General features: G+C 39.4%; 1 protein-coding gene across 1 annotated transcript in view; it reads right to left on the bottom strand.

Annotated features, from left to right (window-relative positions):
• The window catches only part of rspo2 (R-spondin 2), an 80129-nt gene that overhangs the window by 25444 nt on the left and 36609 nt on the right, over positions 1-18076 (bottom strand). The window contains exons 3-4 of the mRNA XM_024264161.2: positions 7272-7415; positions 6301-6489 (exon numbers count right to left, since the gene is read on the bottom strand). Coding sequence (XP_024119929.1) covers positions 6301-6489; positions 7272-7415 — 333 coding nt within the window. The remainder of the gene's footprint in view (positions 1-6300; positions 6490-7271; positions 7416-18076) is intronic.

The following is an 18076-nucleotide window of genomic DNA, read 5'->3' as shown; positions in this document are numbered from 1 at the left end:
ATTCATTCATTCATTCATTCATTCATTCATTCATTCATTCATTCATTCATTCAAGTTATGACAGACAGGATCAGTGGTGGCTGGATCCTTGCTGTCGGATGACTAATGGGATGGAAGGCTTGGCCTCTCCTGAGCCCTACAGCAGAAGGGCTTTCTCTAGTTACACACACCAGAAATCAATACTTCCACAAAGGCCTGTTAGCGCTCCCAAGCACAGGTACACACAGTGATCCCATGGCCAAGATAATCACTCGATGTTTCTTCCCTCTTATCCCTCTGCTCTTTTTCTGCTTCCCTCCATTTTCCATGCAGTCAGCATGTGTTTGTGAGTCTTCTTGGGTTCAGCAGAACACTTGTAGGAGCAATTTGAGTATAAATTGTACTGCACTTCTCCAGAAAGCCAACTCTCCAGTGTGTTTTGGTTATGGGATCCAAAATTTGCTAAGCTATAAATTTTTACTATTTCATAACTCTATACTGTAAAACTTTTGTTTTTTGGAAGGGTTAATGGTGGGGTTGGCCGGCCTTCACACCACAAAAGGATTTCCTTTTACCTGCAAATCACAAAAGCAGAGCTTCACAAATGTCAGTCCTGCTGCCTGCGTCTGCGAACCTGTAAGCCGATTTACAGAAACGGCAGAGTTTCAGACGTGTGTGCGCGCTTGAGCTGGACTTTACCCTCTCCGAAATCTCCAATCAGATTAGGAATGGAAGTTTCAAACACTCAAAGTTGTTTATGCAACATTCAATGTTACTGACATGACAGGAGCTGCTTTTGTTTTGAAGGGCAAAAGAGAGCAGAACGGCCAGGACAGGTGTTGAGTCCAGGTTGTCACTCGCATCTTTTTACAAACCAGTGAATCCGAAGACAGGAGTTGCTGGGAATTCTCTGCAGAGACGTTTTTGAAGGAGCAGGCATCCACTGTCATGTGATTGCTCTCCTTACTTCTCCTCTCATCTCTTCCTTTAAGCTTGAACAACACAATGTTTCGTATATCAATATAGACAGTGCTTTTAATGGTGTTTTTAATTGTCTAAGGAAGATAGAACTTCAAGAAGAGTGTCTCTGAAAACTATTCTTATTCACTGTTCTATATTTTACTATTTATTACAATTTGTTGCATTTTATAACATTTAGGTCATTCCTTTCAGAAAAAGCCCAAAACACACGGATGAAGAGGGAAGAGTTAAGATGCTGCAATATGTTATTACACTGCTGTTTTGAAAACTTTTTTGTCCGAACAATCTACACACTCACTCTCAACTCGCCATATACGGACATATGGTTCGGGCCCCACTTTTTGATGTTTTGGGTGTCCTCAACTTGTCGCTTTTTTTTTATCTGTTGGCTGTTCCCATTAAATCACTGGTCCCTAACCCTTGCAGCACCAAATGGGACATGGTTACGGACACGGAACTGGTAAAAGGTTTGGGTACGTCCCCAGGGGTTAGGGCCCGTGAAAAGCGTATGCATTTTTTTCCCTGTCTGTGGACCAGTACTAAGTAGTCCTCGGACCAGTTCCAGTTTATGGCCCGGAGATTGGAAACCCCTGATTTCCCCTGATGGAAACAGCCAGCACATCAAAAAACGACAAGTTGGAGACACCAAAACATTGAAAAGTGATGTGGAGGGGGCTTGAACCATACATCCCTACATGGCGAGTTGGAAGTTAGAACAACAGCTAGAGTGGAATACAAAGAAGCATTTTGAGGTAATATTATTTTTTTCTGTTTAAAAAAATGAAAAGAAATCTAGTAAAATGTCAGCACTTCAATTCAATTTAAAGAATTAAATTTGTATTTGTTATAATTTCAATTTTTTTTGCTTGTTTTTATTATTATTATTTTTTTATGTATACTTTAGTCCCTAGTCCTGGTGTAAAAAAGCTACTGTCTTTAAGGGCAAAATACAATATCCACAGCCACTGATATTAGTTTAGGTGCAGCTCAAGGCTCTGTCCTGAGACCGTTAATGTTTAGCATCAATATCAAGGTAGCTCGCCGTCCAATTTTAAACATAAGACTTTGATGATGCATTTGCTTGTGTGTATGCCAAAAAACTAACATTTAGGTTGTTAAAAAAACCTTCATCGGCTTTTATCAATGAATGAAGTAACATTTTTCCAAAGGTCCCAACTGATTTCAAATGTCTCTAAAACCCTGTGCTTGTTTTTTCAATGAAAATTTGTCCAGATTCTGCTTTCATGATGCAACAGATTGAACTTTGAATTGAAAAAAAAAAAAAAAAAACTACACTGAACCATGACAATTTCATACATATCAGAGATAATTCTAAACTAGGTGCATTTTAATACTATTTTGAGCGTGACATGTCACGTAAAAACTCTGGTGCTGGCATGTGAGATCACTTTGAAACAGCATAAAACAAGCTCTAAAATTCTAGATTAAGTATGTCCACTTTTTTCTGAACCTAAAATGTATTTTATGTGTTGTGTAGCTGGCTTTAGGCCTGCCAAGTTACTGAAGACGGAAATTGGCCATGGCTGTAATCTTGCAGATTTACATGCTAATTTATACCCATGTTTATCAAAATGTCTTCTCTCATTACAAATAAATCTCTCAATTGTCCTCAGTACAGTCTGATCTTAATGTCATTTAGTTGTAGTAAAACTGTTTGCCTTGTAATTTATTCTTTAAAACATTTGGTCCAGGCCAGTTTTCCAAAGAAGAAAGAAAAGAACAAATTCCAAGTGTATTTGTGCTGCTTCCAAAGTTTGCTTTAAATTTACTGGACATTTGAAAGGAAAAACTGAGTCTGACAGTGAACCGCTGTGGAGGTTATCTATGTGAGCGCTCCACGCTGGTTTTGTTGTCATCTTCAAGACAGAGTGAGTTATCAAGGCACTGCTGTTCTGCCAAACATAGACAAAGACCAAAAAATAACTCTCCCAGTGGCTTGAGTAATGCATGGTGTTTACAGCAATCTGCTACTTGAATGGGACTCAAAGGACTGGAACTCGTTTTGTATACTTGAGGTGGTTGTGGTGCAGGGGTAGAGCGTCTGTCTTATATGCCTCGTTTCCACTGAGCAGTCCAGACCGGACTGGTCCGCTCATGGCCGGTTCAGAATGCTCCAGGCAATTCAAGCGAGTGTTTCAATGACATATGACGTAGCTGTGCGTCCTAACAGTGCGACTACACCAAATGGAGCAACAACGGAGGTCGTGCATCAGCTACTTTTTTTGTTTTTCCGTTTTTCATATTTGGGTTATGGTGTTTCGTACACAGTGTTAACCCAGGTAACGTCCCCCTTCAAAAACAAAACATGATCAGAAGTGTTTTTGATAAGAATGCATCTCTGTATTCGCGGATTCGGCGTGTCTCCAGTCCCTAACCCCCAGAATAAAGGAGAATACTGAATGTAAAAAATTTAATAATGTTTGCAGACGAAGAAGAATATAGGTAAAAAGGGAATAAAACGTTCATCTTGGATCTTGATCCGGGAAAAGTGCTGGTCGGACACTTACTGTTGTTATACTTCCTTTCCACCAATCAATGGATTTTAACGTGTGACGACAGAAGCTCCGCCCTAAATGGTCCATTCCATTTTTCTATGAACCAACAACCAGCTGGGGACCAAAAATGGTACGAATTGGTCCTGCTCAATGGTACCATTTTAAAATAAAAACCCTCAAAGTACCGGTCTGGTCCAGTCCGGACCGGACTGCTCAGTGGACACGAGGGAAAGTCACTGAACCCCACACTGCTCCTGATGGCTACAGATTGGCTCCTTGTATGATTGGCAGGAGAGCTGTCATCAGTGTATGAATATATGTGTGTGTGCAACATAGGACTGTGACCGAAAAACACCTCAGGTGTTAAAGTCCCCCTCCAATCAAACTTTGATTCATTTCCCCTGAGTTCTGGGTGAGACTGTTGTCAAGGAGTAAGCCCTCCCCCACTTAACGTCCTCTGTTTGCTTACACCCTTTCCCACTACCTGACAGCCCCTCACACCCCCAATTTAACGATGCTACAAAAATGGCGATCAATATTGGAGCTATCAAGCCGTACGGTTTTGATCCAGATTCCAGCTCAGACAAGATCTAATTGTCTGCAAGTGGATGCATTACATTGGAGGGAAGCAGGGGGTTGCTCATTGTAGCCTCTAATTACTAGTTTTTCCAACAATATTTTTTTTGTCTTTTACAATTTGAATAAAGAAATTGACATTCAATTTTGAGCTTAATTTTCTATATCTATGCCTTCCATCACCAGAAAAATAACACGAGATCATGTTTTTATCTGCTCCTGATCCACAAGGATTTGAATAAAGAAATACTCAGAAATGCAGTTTTAATTGTGAATTCTTTAAAGTCACCCTCCGATGAAAATCATGGCTGGACATTACCGATACTGCTTGACATTTTTATGTAACAGCTGTGAATATTTACGCTAGTGAGACACAGAGCTATCATAATCAGATGGGGGGATCTGGGGCGGAGCTACTCAGCTCAGCTATAAAAGCCACGCCTCCTCAAAGGAGATTTTGGAAACAGAGGCTTCAGATCAACATTAAAACTGTATTTTTAAGACATTTAGGTTGTGGGATTTTGGTCAAAAACTTCATAATCATAATTAAAACACTACTGGGAACGTTTTTCCTTAAATAAAAAAATGTCACAGGGGGACTTTAATATAGGTGTTTCCTCATGAGAAAAACATCCTACAAGAATAGCATGTGGGTCTTTAAAGAGGCTTTTTATGATCAACTCTACAGCAGACCTTCCCCTGAGGACTCTATTCTACCTTCGTTTAAGAGGGTGGTCTTCCTCCCCTCTTGGTTGCACTTTAATATCACTCACGTCGAGTGCTTATTTTACAACAGATGGACTTCCACGCGACACCCCTGCATCTGCAGAAGGTTTTTTCTCCCATTTGACTTAAGTGGCTCAACTTTTTCCACTATTTATTTGAAGTTCAGCGTGTTGCATTTCACGGACTTTTGCCAAGTTGGGATTTTTCACTAGCAGAATGGAATTAACAACACATGCCCCAGTCTGATATTTGCCTTTATTAAACGGGTCACCACAGCACTTCACAAGCCCAGAGAGCTCTGAGATGCATATTCAGTGACACTTTTAACGCACGGCTTGTGGCAACAAGGGATGTATCCGTCACTGGATGAGGAATTGCACTCGGAGGTTTACAATGACCACATCACCAGGGAGCAGTGGTTTTCAGTCAGACAGACACAGGGAGTCTGCTTTTGGTTTCTAAGGAACTCCGGAAAAATGCCTCAGCTATGCATTCATGCAGCATCCTTAACGACTGAGACTTCATACCTGACATTTCTGACAGCCGTATCTGCCTGCAACAATGCAGGGTCTTAATTAGAGAGGCTCATAAAGTTGCGAGGGAAAAGGTCATGCCAGAGTCAAAGAGAGGTGTGGGGGGGCTGGGCAGAAATTCCCTGATAAACAGGACGCGGCTTTAGGAGCCAAGTGTGCCATGGGATCACAGTTTCCAACCCAAACAGCAGCCGCTGCCCCAAAGTGCTGAAACATGAGAAAGTTTCAGAGCTTATTTCAAGTTTATTTACTCTTTCACCACTTGACTGAAAGACCCTCCCGTTCAGCTCTCCAGGCCAAAAACGGATAAAATCCTTGAGGTTAGAATATTATCCTCTTTCTGCTAAACACCATTTACTTTTTTTTTTCTTTTTTGTTTAGAAACTGAGTGATATCTGCCACTGTAATGGCTTCCCTTTTCTGGGGAATTAAATATTTACACTTGGTTTAGCTTAATCCACAGTTTATGAAGGAACTAAAAGTACATTAAGGGGAAAATGCGTTTATTTTAAAAGTGCTGCCCTCGCCTCAAATGGTGTTTGGACCATCTGAGAGATGGTTTACTGTGCAAACGGAAAAAAAAATCCTTCAGCTGTATTTGCACACAGAGAAAGTCCATTGACTTTTCATTTACCAGCCGACATAAATGCCACAAAAATCCCTCAACCTGACAGGGGAAAACAGAGACAGCTGCTGAGGAAACCTGCAGCTCCGACTTTTAAGAATTCCACTGAAGAGATGAAGGGAGATGGAAGACAGGGGGGTTTAATATACAGCAGGGAAAGAGTTGTCTGGACAAATGGTGCCAAAGTTAATTAACCTTTTATGCAAGAAAATGTCAATGTTAGTTTCAGTAGCACAGAAGCTGAAAATAACAAGTGATGGGCAAACGCTGCACAATGAAACTTCACTTTTTGGTTAAGTTTCCTTTGGCCCAAATGTAAAGGTGAGATTCTGGAACACTCTGGAAAGGTGAAAACATCTCTTACCTCTCCTGCAATGCCTCATGGCCATTTTGCACATCCTGGATTCGGCGATGGTGGGACAGGGTATTGTGTCCTTGGGTGGTTTCTTTACAATGTGCCGTGTTCGGGTCTCCAAACCCCACTTATAGCCACAGGTTTTGTTTCTTCTGGTGCAGGCTCCCCACTCACTCCACTGACCCACCTCGCAGCCCTCTGGAAACATTCAGACCACAGACGAGTGAGAGCAACTCCAGACCCCAGGTCAAGCTTTCATACAGGTTGGAGGGGCTTCACTGGGAAGCCACGTCTTTGTGTGTGGTCCAAGTTCAAATAGCAACTTAGGTGTGCACTATAAAAGGTGAAAGAAGGAATGAAATACAATCTTGTCTAGGGGTGTAACGGATAATCACGTGATCCGTATGGATCACAGGTCACGGTTCGGCACACGCTTGTACCGCTGCTCCGTAACAGGGATGTGCCGTCAGGGGACGATAGTGCGGCAAGCGAAAAGGATTATAAATCACCAGGAAAAGCAGGAACGTCATTATTATTATTAAAAAAAATATTTTAAATATTTAAATCTTCACAGTTAGTTTCAATAAAACCATTAATACAAAAAACATTTCAAAGAAGAATTTTAATTGTTTTATTCATTTATTTGGACATTAGGAGGGTGGAATGATAGATAGATTTGGTGTTCTCAACACTATTTTTAAGCAATCTTTTTTGTAGATTTGGTCTCAAGACATGCAAATGTAATCAGAAACTGCACATTTTAGCATTTTGTCTGTATATAAAGTTTAAAGATGTTTTGTTTTAATAGACTAAACATTTTGCTCATTAAGCCTACACTAATTTTAGGCTTTTATCTTGCTTGATATTTTTTTCTTTTTTACTGATCTGAAAAAAGTGATCCGAACCATGAGTTTGGTGATCCGTTACACCCGTAGTCTTGTCGTATCCTTTCTGCTGCATGTTTGTTTAGCTTCACATACCTCCACACTCCATGTTGTCCTCCAGCGGGGCAAAACCCTCAGGGCACTTATCAAAGCAACGCCCCTTGTGGAGGTAAAAGCCAGACTTGCACTTGGTGCAGAAGTCTTTGCTGAAGCAGGACTCGCAGTTCTCTATCCTGCACCCTGGAGGAAGAAGCAGAGAACAGGGAGAGTTACTGGGGTGTGAGGAACCCTGTCATCTGGAGTTAATCGAGAGGTGAAGTGCTTGAGGAAGAGTCTAGATGGGCAACGGTGCATCTTCCTAAAAAATAATCAAATGTAGACGATAGAAACTCTTCTCAAAATGTCTCACTATTAGTCTGGATCAAAGAGAGGAAGTCTTACATAATAAAAAGATATAACTAAGCGACGCTGACCTCTAATCCACAGGTTTGTGTTTTCATCTACGATGTGCCGCAATAGGAATACTAATATTCATGATGCTATCTTGTCCCTCTACGCTGCTCCAATTTGTGTCTTTTCCCATAACTCAAAACTAATGAAAAGTAAGGTTTTCATTAAATTGTGAATGATGGCTCATGATCTCAGAGCTATGTGGACCCTTTGGGCTTTGGCTTGCTTTTCAAAGGTGGGTTTGTTTAATAACATCTTGCCGAATAAATACAGAATGGTTCAGTCAGCAAACTTATCGTCTCCCACTTATCGTCTCACGCCACACCCTGCTGCTACGCATCGCACTCAGCACAGCGCTAGCGAAGAAAGACCCGGCAATGTGTCATCAAGCTTTCTGCAAATAGCACATCGAGCAGGACTAAATTACAACAACCACACCAACAGGGCGACGCACGGGCCCACATGATTAGAAGGAGTCTCCTGGTGCTATCTAATTTATGTCACTTCTCAGAAACTCCATGTGGCCCTCTTGCCCAATAACCTCTACTCTGAACCTGGAGACACCTTCTTTCTGCCCTCGCGGGCGCTTTCCAGGTAAAGATGTCATTTCTTCCTCTGTTTGTGACTTGCGAAGGATCGAAACCACGTATTAGCAAGCGCCTTTCTTTTGAACGCAATACTGTGTGAGAGAGACGGAGGGCCGCTCCTTTATCTGTGACCCTTGCAGGGCCCGGGGAAGGGAAGATTCTCACAATCACACCCCTTAATTACACCATCTCCAGCTAACCATCAGGCCTCCTCCTCGACATTCCTGCAAAACGAGGGGGTCCCTCCCCGCTTCACTTTGAACCCTAAAGTATGGCCTCTGCCCACTCACTCTGGTCTCACGCTTTCCCGACCAGTCTAAACAAACTGCGGACACACATGCCTGCGTACACACAAACACGCACACGCATACCAATAAGACGTGGTTGGAGATCGACCCCAAGACAACAAAGATGTACTCCACCTTCTAAAACAACATAGTCCCTTCTCCCTTCAGTGGTCTCCCGTCTTCTCTGTTGATTTATATTTATTTTATGCAATGAATTATTGCAGCCTGGATGTTTATTTTTGCTCTTTAAACCATGTATTTTTTGCTGTCATGTGTCAAATAGCTAAAACATGGTAAGCCCTGCAATTGCTAGATTTCAGCTTATTATCTTTGTTTCTATGAAACGATTGTGCTCAAACAAATGGAACGGAAAGCTGTATTCAGATTGTCCGTAAATAGAAGAGTCAGTGAGCACCGGTTGCAGATGCATTTTGAGACACTATTTAATTCAATGTTATCAGATGAAAAATGTAAAAACCAGCAAAAATCTAATCTTCAGCAGAAGAAACTTCCAAACACCACAGATTTTCCCAGGCTTGAAAATGTTTATATCAGTTGGGTAAACACTCAAAATTTAATTTAATGGGACAATAAACTAATATATCCACTTCAAAAGTACTATAAATAATATTTTAAGAATAAAATTAAGTTTTGGAAGCAGATGAGTTTTCAGCAGCTCTTCCGTATCATTCTTCAGGCAGGACTACTCCGTTTCAATTGAATAATTGCATAAGATCTAACTGATAAATAGGAAATCTTTTGTAAAAATGGCTGCAGTTTTGAGGAAAAAGTCTGACCTTCTTCATGGTTAGTTTATTAAGTGAAGCTTCAACAGTCATTTATTTGTTTACAGGCTCAAAAAAAACAGAAAGAAACCATTTTATTTGGTTATCAGTCAGTCTATTTTTGTGCTTTGAAGGGAATTCCATTAATTCTGGGGCTGGTTTCATTAATATGATTAAGCAAAATAAAATTGAACTTTACATAGAAAGGGCAATATTAATTCAAACCCATTAAATCACTTTATTGTAAAGCTTTCTTTCAGAATAAAGCTGCAATTCTATTAGTTTTATTGTGAGAATGTATCATTTTTGCCTAATTTAAAACACAATTTATGTAAAATACAGATTTTTGTAACTTCACTGGTTTGAAATGGAAGATTTGACAAAGTAATCTAAACTTGTGAATCTAAAATGAATTGATTCATTATACATTATATAATCAGACCCAGCCCTAATTCAACCCACAAAACTGCAAGAAACTTGAAATCCTCAAAACATACTGTTAACTGTTTCCTTTGTGAAGTATAAGAAGATATCTCAAATTAAGACAAAAAAAAAAAAACTAAACAGTGGATCCAATGCAATAAATCAACAACTGGTAGAGGAGCAAATCAAGTACCAGCAAAATAACACTTAAAGATATAGGACTTCACTACAGAAAAGAACACATCAAGCTGCCCTTAAAAATAAAATAAAATAAATAAATAAATAAATAAAAAGATCAAAGAAGAAAAAAGGAGCAAAGAGGACAATTGAACCATATTAAAAATTGTAGAAACAGTTAAACCAAAAGAAGACCAGAATTCATCTTGAAGGAGATTCTCTAGAGACATAAAGTAAAATGTATCCAGATTATTCAAAAAAAAGCTAACAAAGTGCCATGTAACCTCTAACCCTGACATATTTGCTTCAAATCATTTTTTAAAAAGACAAAGGCCCAATCCAAATTCTTCCCTTCTCCCTACCCCTCATTTAAAGGGGCTTGTGAAGTGCAAGAGGCGTCAATAAATATTTTTAATATCCTTTTTTAATATGCAGACCCCTCACTCGTGGAGGGGTGTACCGTGGAGGAGAGGTGAATTTCTTCACATGGGTGTGCTCTGAAGGACAAAAGTTTACATTTAAATGTAAGTAATGACTTTTTGTTGTAGCGTGACCTTTTTAAAGTTATAAAACTGCACTAACACTAGCTGACCGGTGAGTATTGGTGACGTCATCGAGTGAAAGTGACGTCCAAAATCCGAGACACTATTTGTCCATAACTCTCTGTTTAGAGGGCTAAATGTAGGGGAAGGGAGAAGGAAAGAATTTGGATTGAGTCAAAGTTTGAAAAACTAAATTTGTAATTTGAAAAAAAAAAAGAAGAAGAAAATACAGCATGTTTTGTTCATTTTCTATCGTAAAAAACAAAACATTTCCATGTAATCTTAGACTTTTGATCTGTAGTGTGTAACCACCATGTGGTAAGAATCAGAGTTAACTGTTATTGACTGTTACCCACTGTTTTTGCTAGCTTATTTTAAAAGCTAGCTAATTTACGCTAAGTGCTAACAAAACAACAAATGTTTTATATAGATCTAAGCTAGTTGAGCAAGTTTGCATCTTGAGTGTTAGCCAACGTTGCCAGATCATTAAGGAAACAACTGCTGGCTTAAAGTTACTGGAAGACGTCATTGCTGAATTAGCATTATTAGCGCACATGCGTGTAACTGCAAAGTCTGCTATGTGATCTGTGGAAGGGTTGAGCTTATGTCAGCAAGTCAGGTCTGGTATGAAGCAGCTGGTGATATCGGAGCAATGAGATTTTATTAAACCACTATTTATTACATCAAAGATGGAAAGCCTTTGTAGATGTTTTTCAGGACACATTAAATTGGCTGACAAGCTGTACTTTTTAAATGAAGCAGTGTTCGAAAACAAATTCAAGTGACACAACCACTGCAGGCGCTCCCATTTAAATCATTCAGTTGGAGATTTAGGACATTGGAACAAGAATTCAAATTGTGGTTTTATGAACATAAATCACTTTTTTTGTTCATGTTGTTAATGAATGTGTTCTTTTAGACTTGATAGGCTAAAGCAGATTCATTAAAAAAACTGTAATAATCTCCAACTGGACATCAAAAGAGGTTATTGCTTTCGGTTGAGTCATAACACTAACCCACATTTTCAAATCTATCATTTCTAATTCATCCTTTCCAGGCCTTATCATTCCCTTAGACTTCTAGCTGGTAAACAAACAGTGAGAGCGCAGCAGGGAGACATCTGGGAGCACTCTCAAACACTGAGCTTGTCAGTCAATATCAGTAACACAACATTTTACACTCCTGAATCAGCGGTAGTCTTTGGCAAGGTTTTTGATTGATCTTGTTGTAAATAGATGATAAGTTATGTCACTTTGTAGGATGGATGAGGTCCATAACACCAGTGAGGCACCATGGAAGTTACAAACCAGCGGGGGAAGCCTGGAGGGTCAGAGGTCATCAGAAAGTTAGGTTGGTTCCTCCATGATAAGCATTTATCCTTCAGTTCTGCTATCAACCATAAAGGCTATCTGGGACAGTGTGGGCTATCTGGAGCACTGCAAGGGCTCCAACATTGACCAAGGACCAAATCAACAGTCAAGCAGCTTGTCCAGCAGTGCCAGAAACAGATACAGGGGAGCGGGTTCATTCCTCCTGAAGGATTAACCTCAGGACCACCTTTAAAGTCTTCACCGAGGTGCCTGAAGGAGGCTAATGAGAAATAATGAGGTCATCAGTTCCTGCTGAAGGCTCTTAAATGTAATATCTTCATTCCCTGTTCTAGTTCTGAGTTCTTTTTTATAAATACAGCTAGACAAAGGGCATATGCATGGTGAGGAACTGCAAAACACTATCACTAAAGTGGCTGAGGAAGTTACATTTGTTGCCATCAGCTCTGCACCACTTCCACCATCACCCTACACCCCTTTTGCCTTTCATGATGAGTTTTGTGATTGAGCTTTCACGTGGTTTGCATGCCAAGTGGATGTGATCTTTAGCAATGAGTCACCAAGTGTTTGTTGTGATCTAACAGCGGATGCTTGGCAGAGTCTGGCCCCTCAGCTGTGGTGTGGTTGAGAAACCTGCTGATTTCATCAGAGATACTCAAAGCCTCATGTCAGCTTGTGTCATTTGCTGTTCCCCCGCAGGATGACAGCACCATGTGTTATCAGTCCATTAACTGACATGAATGCTCACTGGGTTAAGAAAGAGCATTAAAAAAGAAGACTCAGGAATCTCTCATTTCCACAGAAATGGAGCAGGCTGTCAGGCCACACATCGTTCTACCTGGAAAGCACTGACCTTAACCATTAAATCCTCTCCAGACTCTGTTAGGCACTGTATTCATGTCTGAATTGTGAAAAGACATGAAACTACAAATAAAGAAAACACAACTTTTTTTTTTGTTGTTGTTGTCAATTTGGTTCATCTAAGTCAGGGGTCTGCAACCTGTGGCTCTGGAGCCACATGTAGCCCTTTGACCCTTCCAATTTGGCTCTTTGCTTAAAATGATTAAGAGCTTGATGATTAAAAAAAAAACAATAACTATAAAGGAAAAAAATAAGTAAGTAGTAAAGTTGAAAAAAAAACAGTAAATTAACTTAAACTTTATTGAACTCATTCACTAACAGCTGACGAACGGTATGAATCATTCAATGAGGATCCTAATGATAGCTGTAATTCTACATGTAGTAGTTTATCAACATCATACTGAGACATTTGGACTTAATTTTTAGCTTCATTTATCACAGAAAACTAATGTACCATCAGTTTAAACAACTAAAATTAAAACTATGTTAAGTTATTACTTGATTATAAAGCACATTTTCTATTTTTGAACAAGGTATGCCTCATGGTTTTAATATATGGTAGGGGTCCCTTAATTAGCTCTGATTTAGTTTTTGTTTGTAGCATTTATGAATTTGTGGCTGAAATGCATCAGAAACAGTAAAATAAACAGTTATAAGTCACAGTTATATTTTTTTCTTTATTGCAAGTAAGTCAAGTTATAAACTGACCAATCAGATGCCTCAGTAAAAGCATGTGGGCCCTGCCTTCAAACGTTTTACTTACAGCTTCTCCTGTGCTCACTTTCAGTAGGAACAAGCTCCCTCATGATCGGTGACAGTTGTTCCTTTAAAAACGTGACTGAACCCGACTCAGACTAATCGCCGTCAAGGGGTGTCAATCAGCTGCAATACGGCGGTAAACACATCAAGAAGTGACAGCGAAGGCTCTGGCCTCACTTTGAAAAGGAGGTAAGCCATATCCTGTGGGTGACCTCAACACTTATGTCCAGTTCTTACTTATACAGTCAATGTGTAGAAGACCACTCCTCACCTTTGGTCAACAAATACTCCTTTTGTCTAAAAAGACTAATTTAATTGGTGACCCAAACTCTCTTTTTTTTGAGTCTCTGAGAGGTCTCTGTTAAAACCTACTTTGCCCTTTGATATATCGTCTTGTCTGTAGCCAGGTCCCCCTTGATCTGATTACTATATTTATGGTACTGTGTATCAAGCAAGCAAACAAATCCTCGATATTAGTGTAATATTTGTCTGGGACAATCTTTGCAGGAAATAAGCTGTGACTTCTTTTTAATGTTTGTAGTTTAAGGATACAGATGATCCTGTATGATTTGTGGATGTCCCATATTTCAAAAGCCCTGATCCCAACTTGCTAATGAGACATTGTCATATCGTCAAGCCAACAGACTAGCAATAGAGTGTGGCAAAAGTACTACTGGTGTTTTCCACGAGGCGCTGAATGTAACAGTTCAGAAATAAAAAAATAGCTGACTGTTTTGTAACTTTTAGCAGCATTTTCTAACAATTGCTGCATTTTTTTGTTACCTTTATGCAAGAATTTACCACAAGTGAATGTACTCTTTGTCATTTTAAAAGCATTTTGATCTACACACTAATTATAAGGAAGTTTTTCTGTTCCATCAATTCTGGATTTTTTTAAATCTTTGAATTTTCTTTTTTTTTTTAAACTCTTAATTTTTGATGACCCAGAGATTTGATGGAGAAAAATGTGATGAACGCAAGTATAAATGTTACATACAGTATAAATACATAAAATGTATGAAAATGTTAAATCTAAAGTGTAAGTCTATATTAAAAAGTTTGAACTATATGTGTGGAAAATATGTTAATTTAGCCGTTGTAATAAACTATTCTTTTTTTGAAAGGGTCTGCAAGTTGAATTCAATTTGACAACAGGTTGCTACTGTCCTGTGAACCAGACTTTGGACATGCCGAATCAGAGAAAACCCATTTGAAGCTGCTAATGGTAGGAGTTTGTGTCAAAAATAGCTTTAGTGTTCAGTTGTATTCAGTCCAGCTCTGTCGCTGCTTTTTTTGTTTGTTCGTTGGTTTTGGATGGATGAACCTCTGCTATGTTGCTCAGACGCAGGTGAAGTTGAGATGGTGTTACTGTCAATCTGCACCCCTCCAGAGAGAACAACAGGAAATGACAGATGTGTCAGCCATCCTCCTCGCTTTTTCACCAAGGGAAACAGGGAAACTGCTCTGTGTTTGCATATGCGCGGCCAGCCCCGGCGCTCGAGAAGACACCGCAAGCATCAGATGACCGCTCAAGCGCAGAAATCCTTCAACTTGCTCAAGGTAGCACACTTCTGAATTCCCTTACCTTTAGAAAGGAAAGCTTATTTTCATGGATTGATGGATTCATTGTACTTATAAAACAATGTGAAAGCATGGTTTACAGAGCTGTAATAAGAGGGTCTGTTAGTGTGTAAAACCAAACACCCAAACCTAACTGCTGCTTTTTTATTAGACTCTGCAACTATAACACCCCCAAACTATGGGGTCAAATTAGGATCAGTTGAAGTGAATGAAAGACCAGATTGCAATTTGAAAAAATGGACTTTGCAAATTGAAACTTTGGGAGAGCATTATCACTGCAGTACATCAGAGGGAGGATAAAACACACGGTGCCAGGGGCGGAGCTACAAGGGGCGGAGCCACCAGGGGGTCAGCTGCCCCCCAGAGAAAAAAGCTTTGACCCACACCTGCCCCCCTCAACTTTTGAGGCAATATTAGTCTCATTCTTAATAGTTCTGTCAAGTGATTAAAAACATAATCAGTTGGATTGTGATTAATCACAATGTTTTATTAGATACATTTTATACAACAATATATGCTGCTTTTGATTAAAAAAAAGGCCAAAAAAGAAAAAAAGTTTTCATTTTTACTGTCTGAAATGTTTTAATTTGTAAAGTGTTAAGTCAGATATCCCAGAATATGTTTGTACAAACACATTAACAGGAAGATGAACAGAACTCTAAGACTTTTATGTCTGCAGTTTTACTCCAAGAAAATAAAGATGCTGACAAGCAGCCATAAAAACAAACTTTGTGTTTCTGTTCTTTAAATGGTCCGGGTGAATGCTCAAATCTGATTGGCTGCTGGGTGTCGATGCCCACCAAGTCCCAGTCACACATTCTAAATGTTCTATATCGCTGCCCAGGGTTCTTTAAAACAAACTTTTGGCTTCATCTTCTGGACAAAAACAAGTGGGAAGAAGCGAACTTTCTCTCTGAACTGATTCTTTATTGAACCTATCATGACAGTCAGAATGTATTTTGCTTTTCTTTGCCTCTACAGTCAAGGTCTGCCGGCCCAGCGACGTGTCTCGTGTTCTCAACAATGTCGGCATCACCAATCAAATTGTCCCGTTTTTGTGAAAAAAATAAAGTACTAAAAATGTATTGAAAATCAATTTATTTTGTAAGTAACCATGGTATAAGCGGTGTCTGAAGTGTGCTTTTTAAAAAATCAATGCACACTGTAGAAGCTTTAACCGTCTGACGTGAAGAAGACGGTAATTTCTAACGTTTAATTGATCTGCCAGTATAAATATGGCATAATATCTTGTCATTTTTTTAAATTAATTGTGTGTTTTAATGTGTTTATGCTGACAGCCCTGGTTATTAACAAATATTAAGAAGGATTGCAAAAATAACAAAGACAATCTTCTTAAATGAAATAAAAAACAAAAATAATAAAAATAATAAATCCGCTAAAAATATGGATTTTTGACCCTGACCTTAAAACTGTTTCATTTTTTTTCTTCTAATTTACAATATTTATTTTTCAAGTTTACAATCTGGTTTTCACCCACTTTAAGCTGATCCTGATCTTAGTCCATACCAAACATACAGGAAGACAAAACTTGAATATGAGGGGGACGTTATCTTATGATTTATTTATATTTTTTGTAATTCTTCTTATATTTTAAACAAAGTTGTGAATATTTATTTTTTAGGGAAATAATCTTAAAAATAAAATTATATTTATCCTGCTGAGAAAAAGCAAATCCCTGCAGGTGAGACAATGCCAATTGCTGCAAAGCAGTGAGGAGTCTGGAAAAAAAACCTTAAAAAACATTAAAAAAAAATATAAACATAAAAAAACTTTAACCATAAATGGCTAATATGCTAAATAAATGAAATGAAAGAATAAAATCTTGAATGTGACCCTATTTTCACTGTGACCATCCTAACAGTTTTTCACATGTAGAAGACAGCTGTCATCTACAGCTGTCAGAAGACACCAGATGACCGCTCTGATTGCTGTATTCTGGTTCATAATTCTTTGGGCCAAAGCGATCACTTGTCATAAAGAATAAAAGCAAGTGCTTTGCCCCCATCGCTCTTACATGTTTTAAAACCATTATGAAGTGTGACTTAGACAAGAACATGACTGCAGCATATTCATGCAGATTTGGCTCTACATGAAGCAGCACTCTGTGGTGTACTTGCTACAAATCTTGCCTGCAGAACTTCGGGGTGACACCCACAGGCACTGGTGTGGGGCCTCTTCTGGGCAGCCGTGGACAACACTGGAATTGCTGGACATACTTTATGATTCATATTAAAGTGTATATTAACTGCTGAAAGCCATTACAGCAAGGCCCAGTCCGAAGAACGTAAAATATAGTCACGCAGAGTGACACTTAAGAACAGACGTGGCTAACAAACCGACTTGTTCCAGCAGCTGACTCTGGCTCCTGTGCTTTAGGCCACTTTGGAAACCAGTTAAAGTGTTTAGAATGTGAACAAGTATAGTTCACACTGTTTCGAATGATTAATTGTGTTTTAAACATCATTAATCATAACTGGCAAAATATTATAATGTTATCCTGACTAAAGTGGATTTGCCTCCACAATCCAAAGAGACAATAGAGGCAGGATTAAAAATGGCAGCCAATGGCGGAGTCCTGTGAGCTTGCTTTTGAGAACGTAGTAACCGCCAGAGTGCTCTCACTCACACCAAGTGGATGGTGAAAATGCCACACTCTTAAATAGCACTTTTTTACGTTGATTAAAAGCCCAAAACAGTTAAATTCCCCACACATTCCAACACTGATGACGGTTCTGCAGCCCAACACTGTCGCCAACATATAACCTCCTCCTGGTGGTGTTTAGTGCCTTGCCCAAAGATATTTTGACACATGGGTGGGCATGATGGGAACCTAACCTGTGATCTTTTAATTAAAGACGTCCGGCAAAAATTTGAAGCCAACAAAATGGATTTGGAGCACCGGAGAGGCCAGATCGTAGAGGTCGGACGTGATCGTATGCCGTGGGATTTCCTCTCGCACTATTACAGTTACGTAAAGATTCCCACAATCGCATCGAAACCATAACGCTTGCTGTGGGAGACCAGGGTAAGGAGTGATCGGTCCGAGTCATTTCCGTGGCAACCACCTTTGCCAATCAGGAGTGAACCTTTTGGAAGGCCT

This window comes from Oryzias melastigma, unplaced genomic scaffold (assembly GCF_002922805.2).
Source record: "Oryzias melastigma strain HK-1 unplaced genomic scaffold, ASM292280v2 sc00205, whole genome shotgun sequence".
Taxonomy (NCBI): domain Eukaryota; kingdom Metazoa; phylum Chordata; class Actinopteri; order Beloniformes; family Adrianichthyidae; genus Oryzias; species Oryzias melastigma.
Note: the sequence above shows the minus strand (reverse complement) of the source record. Positions and strands in the feature narration are given on the sequence as shown.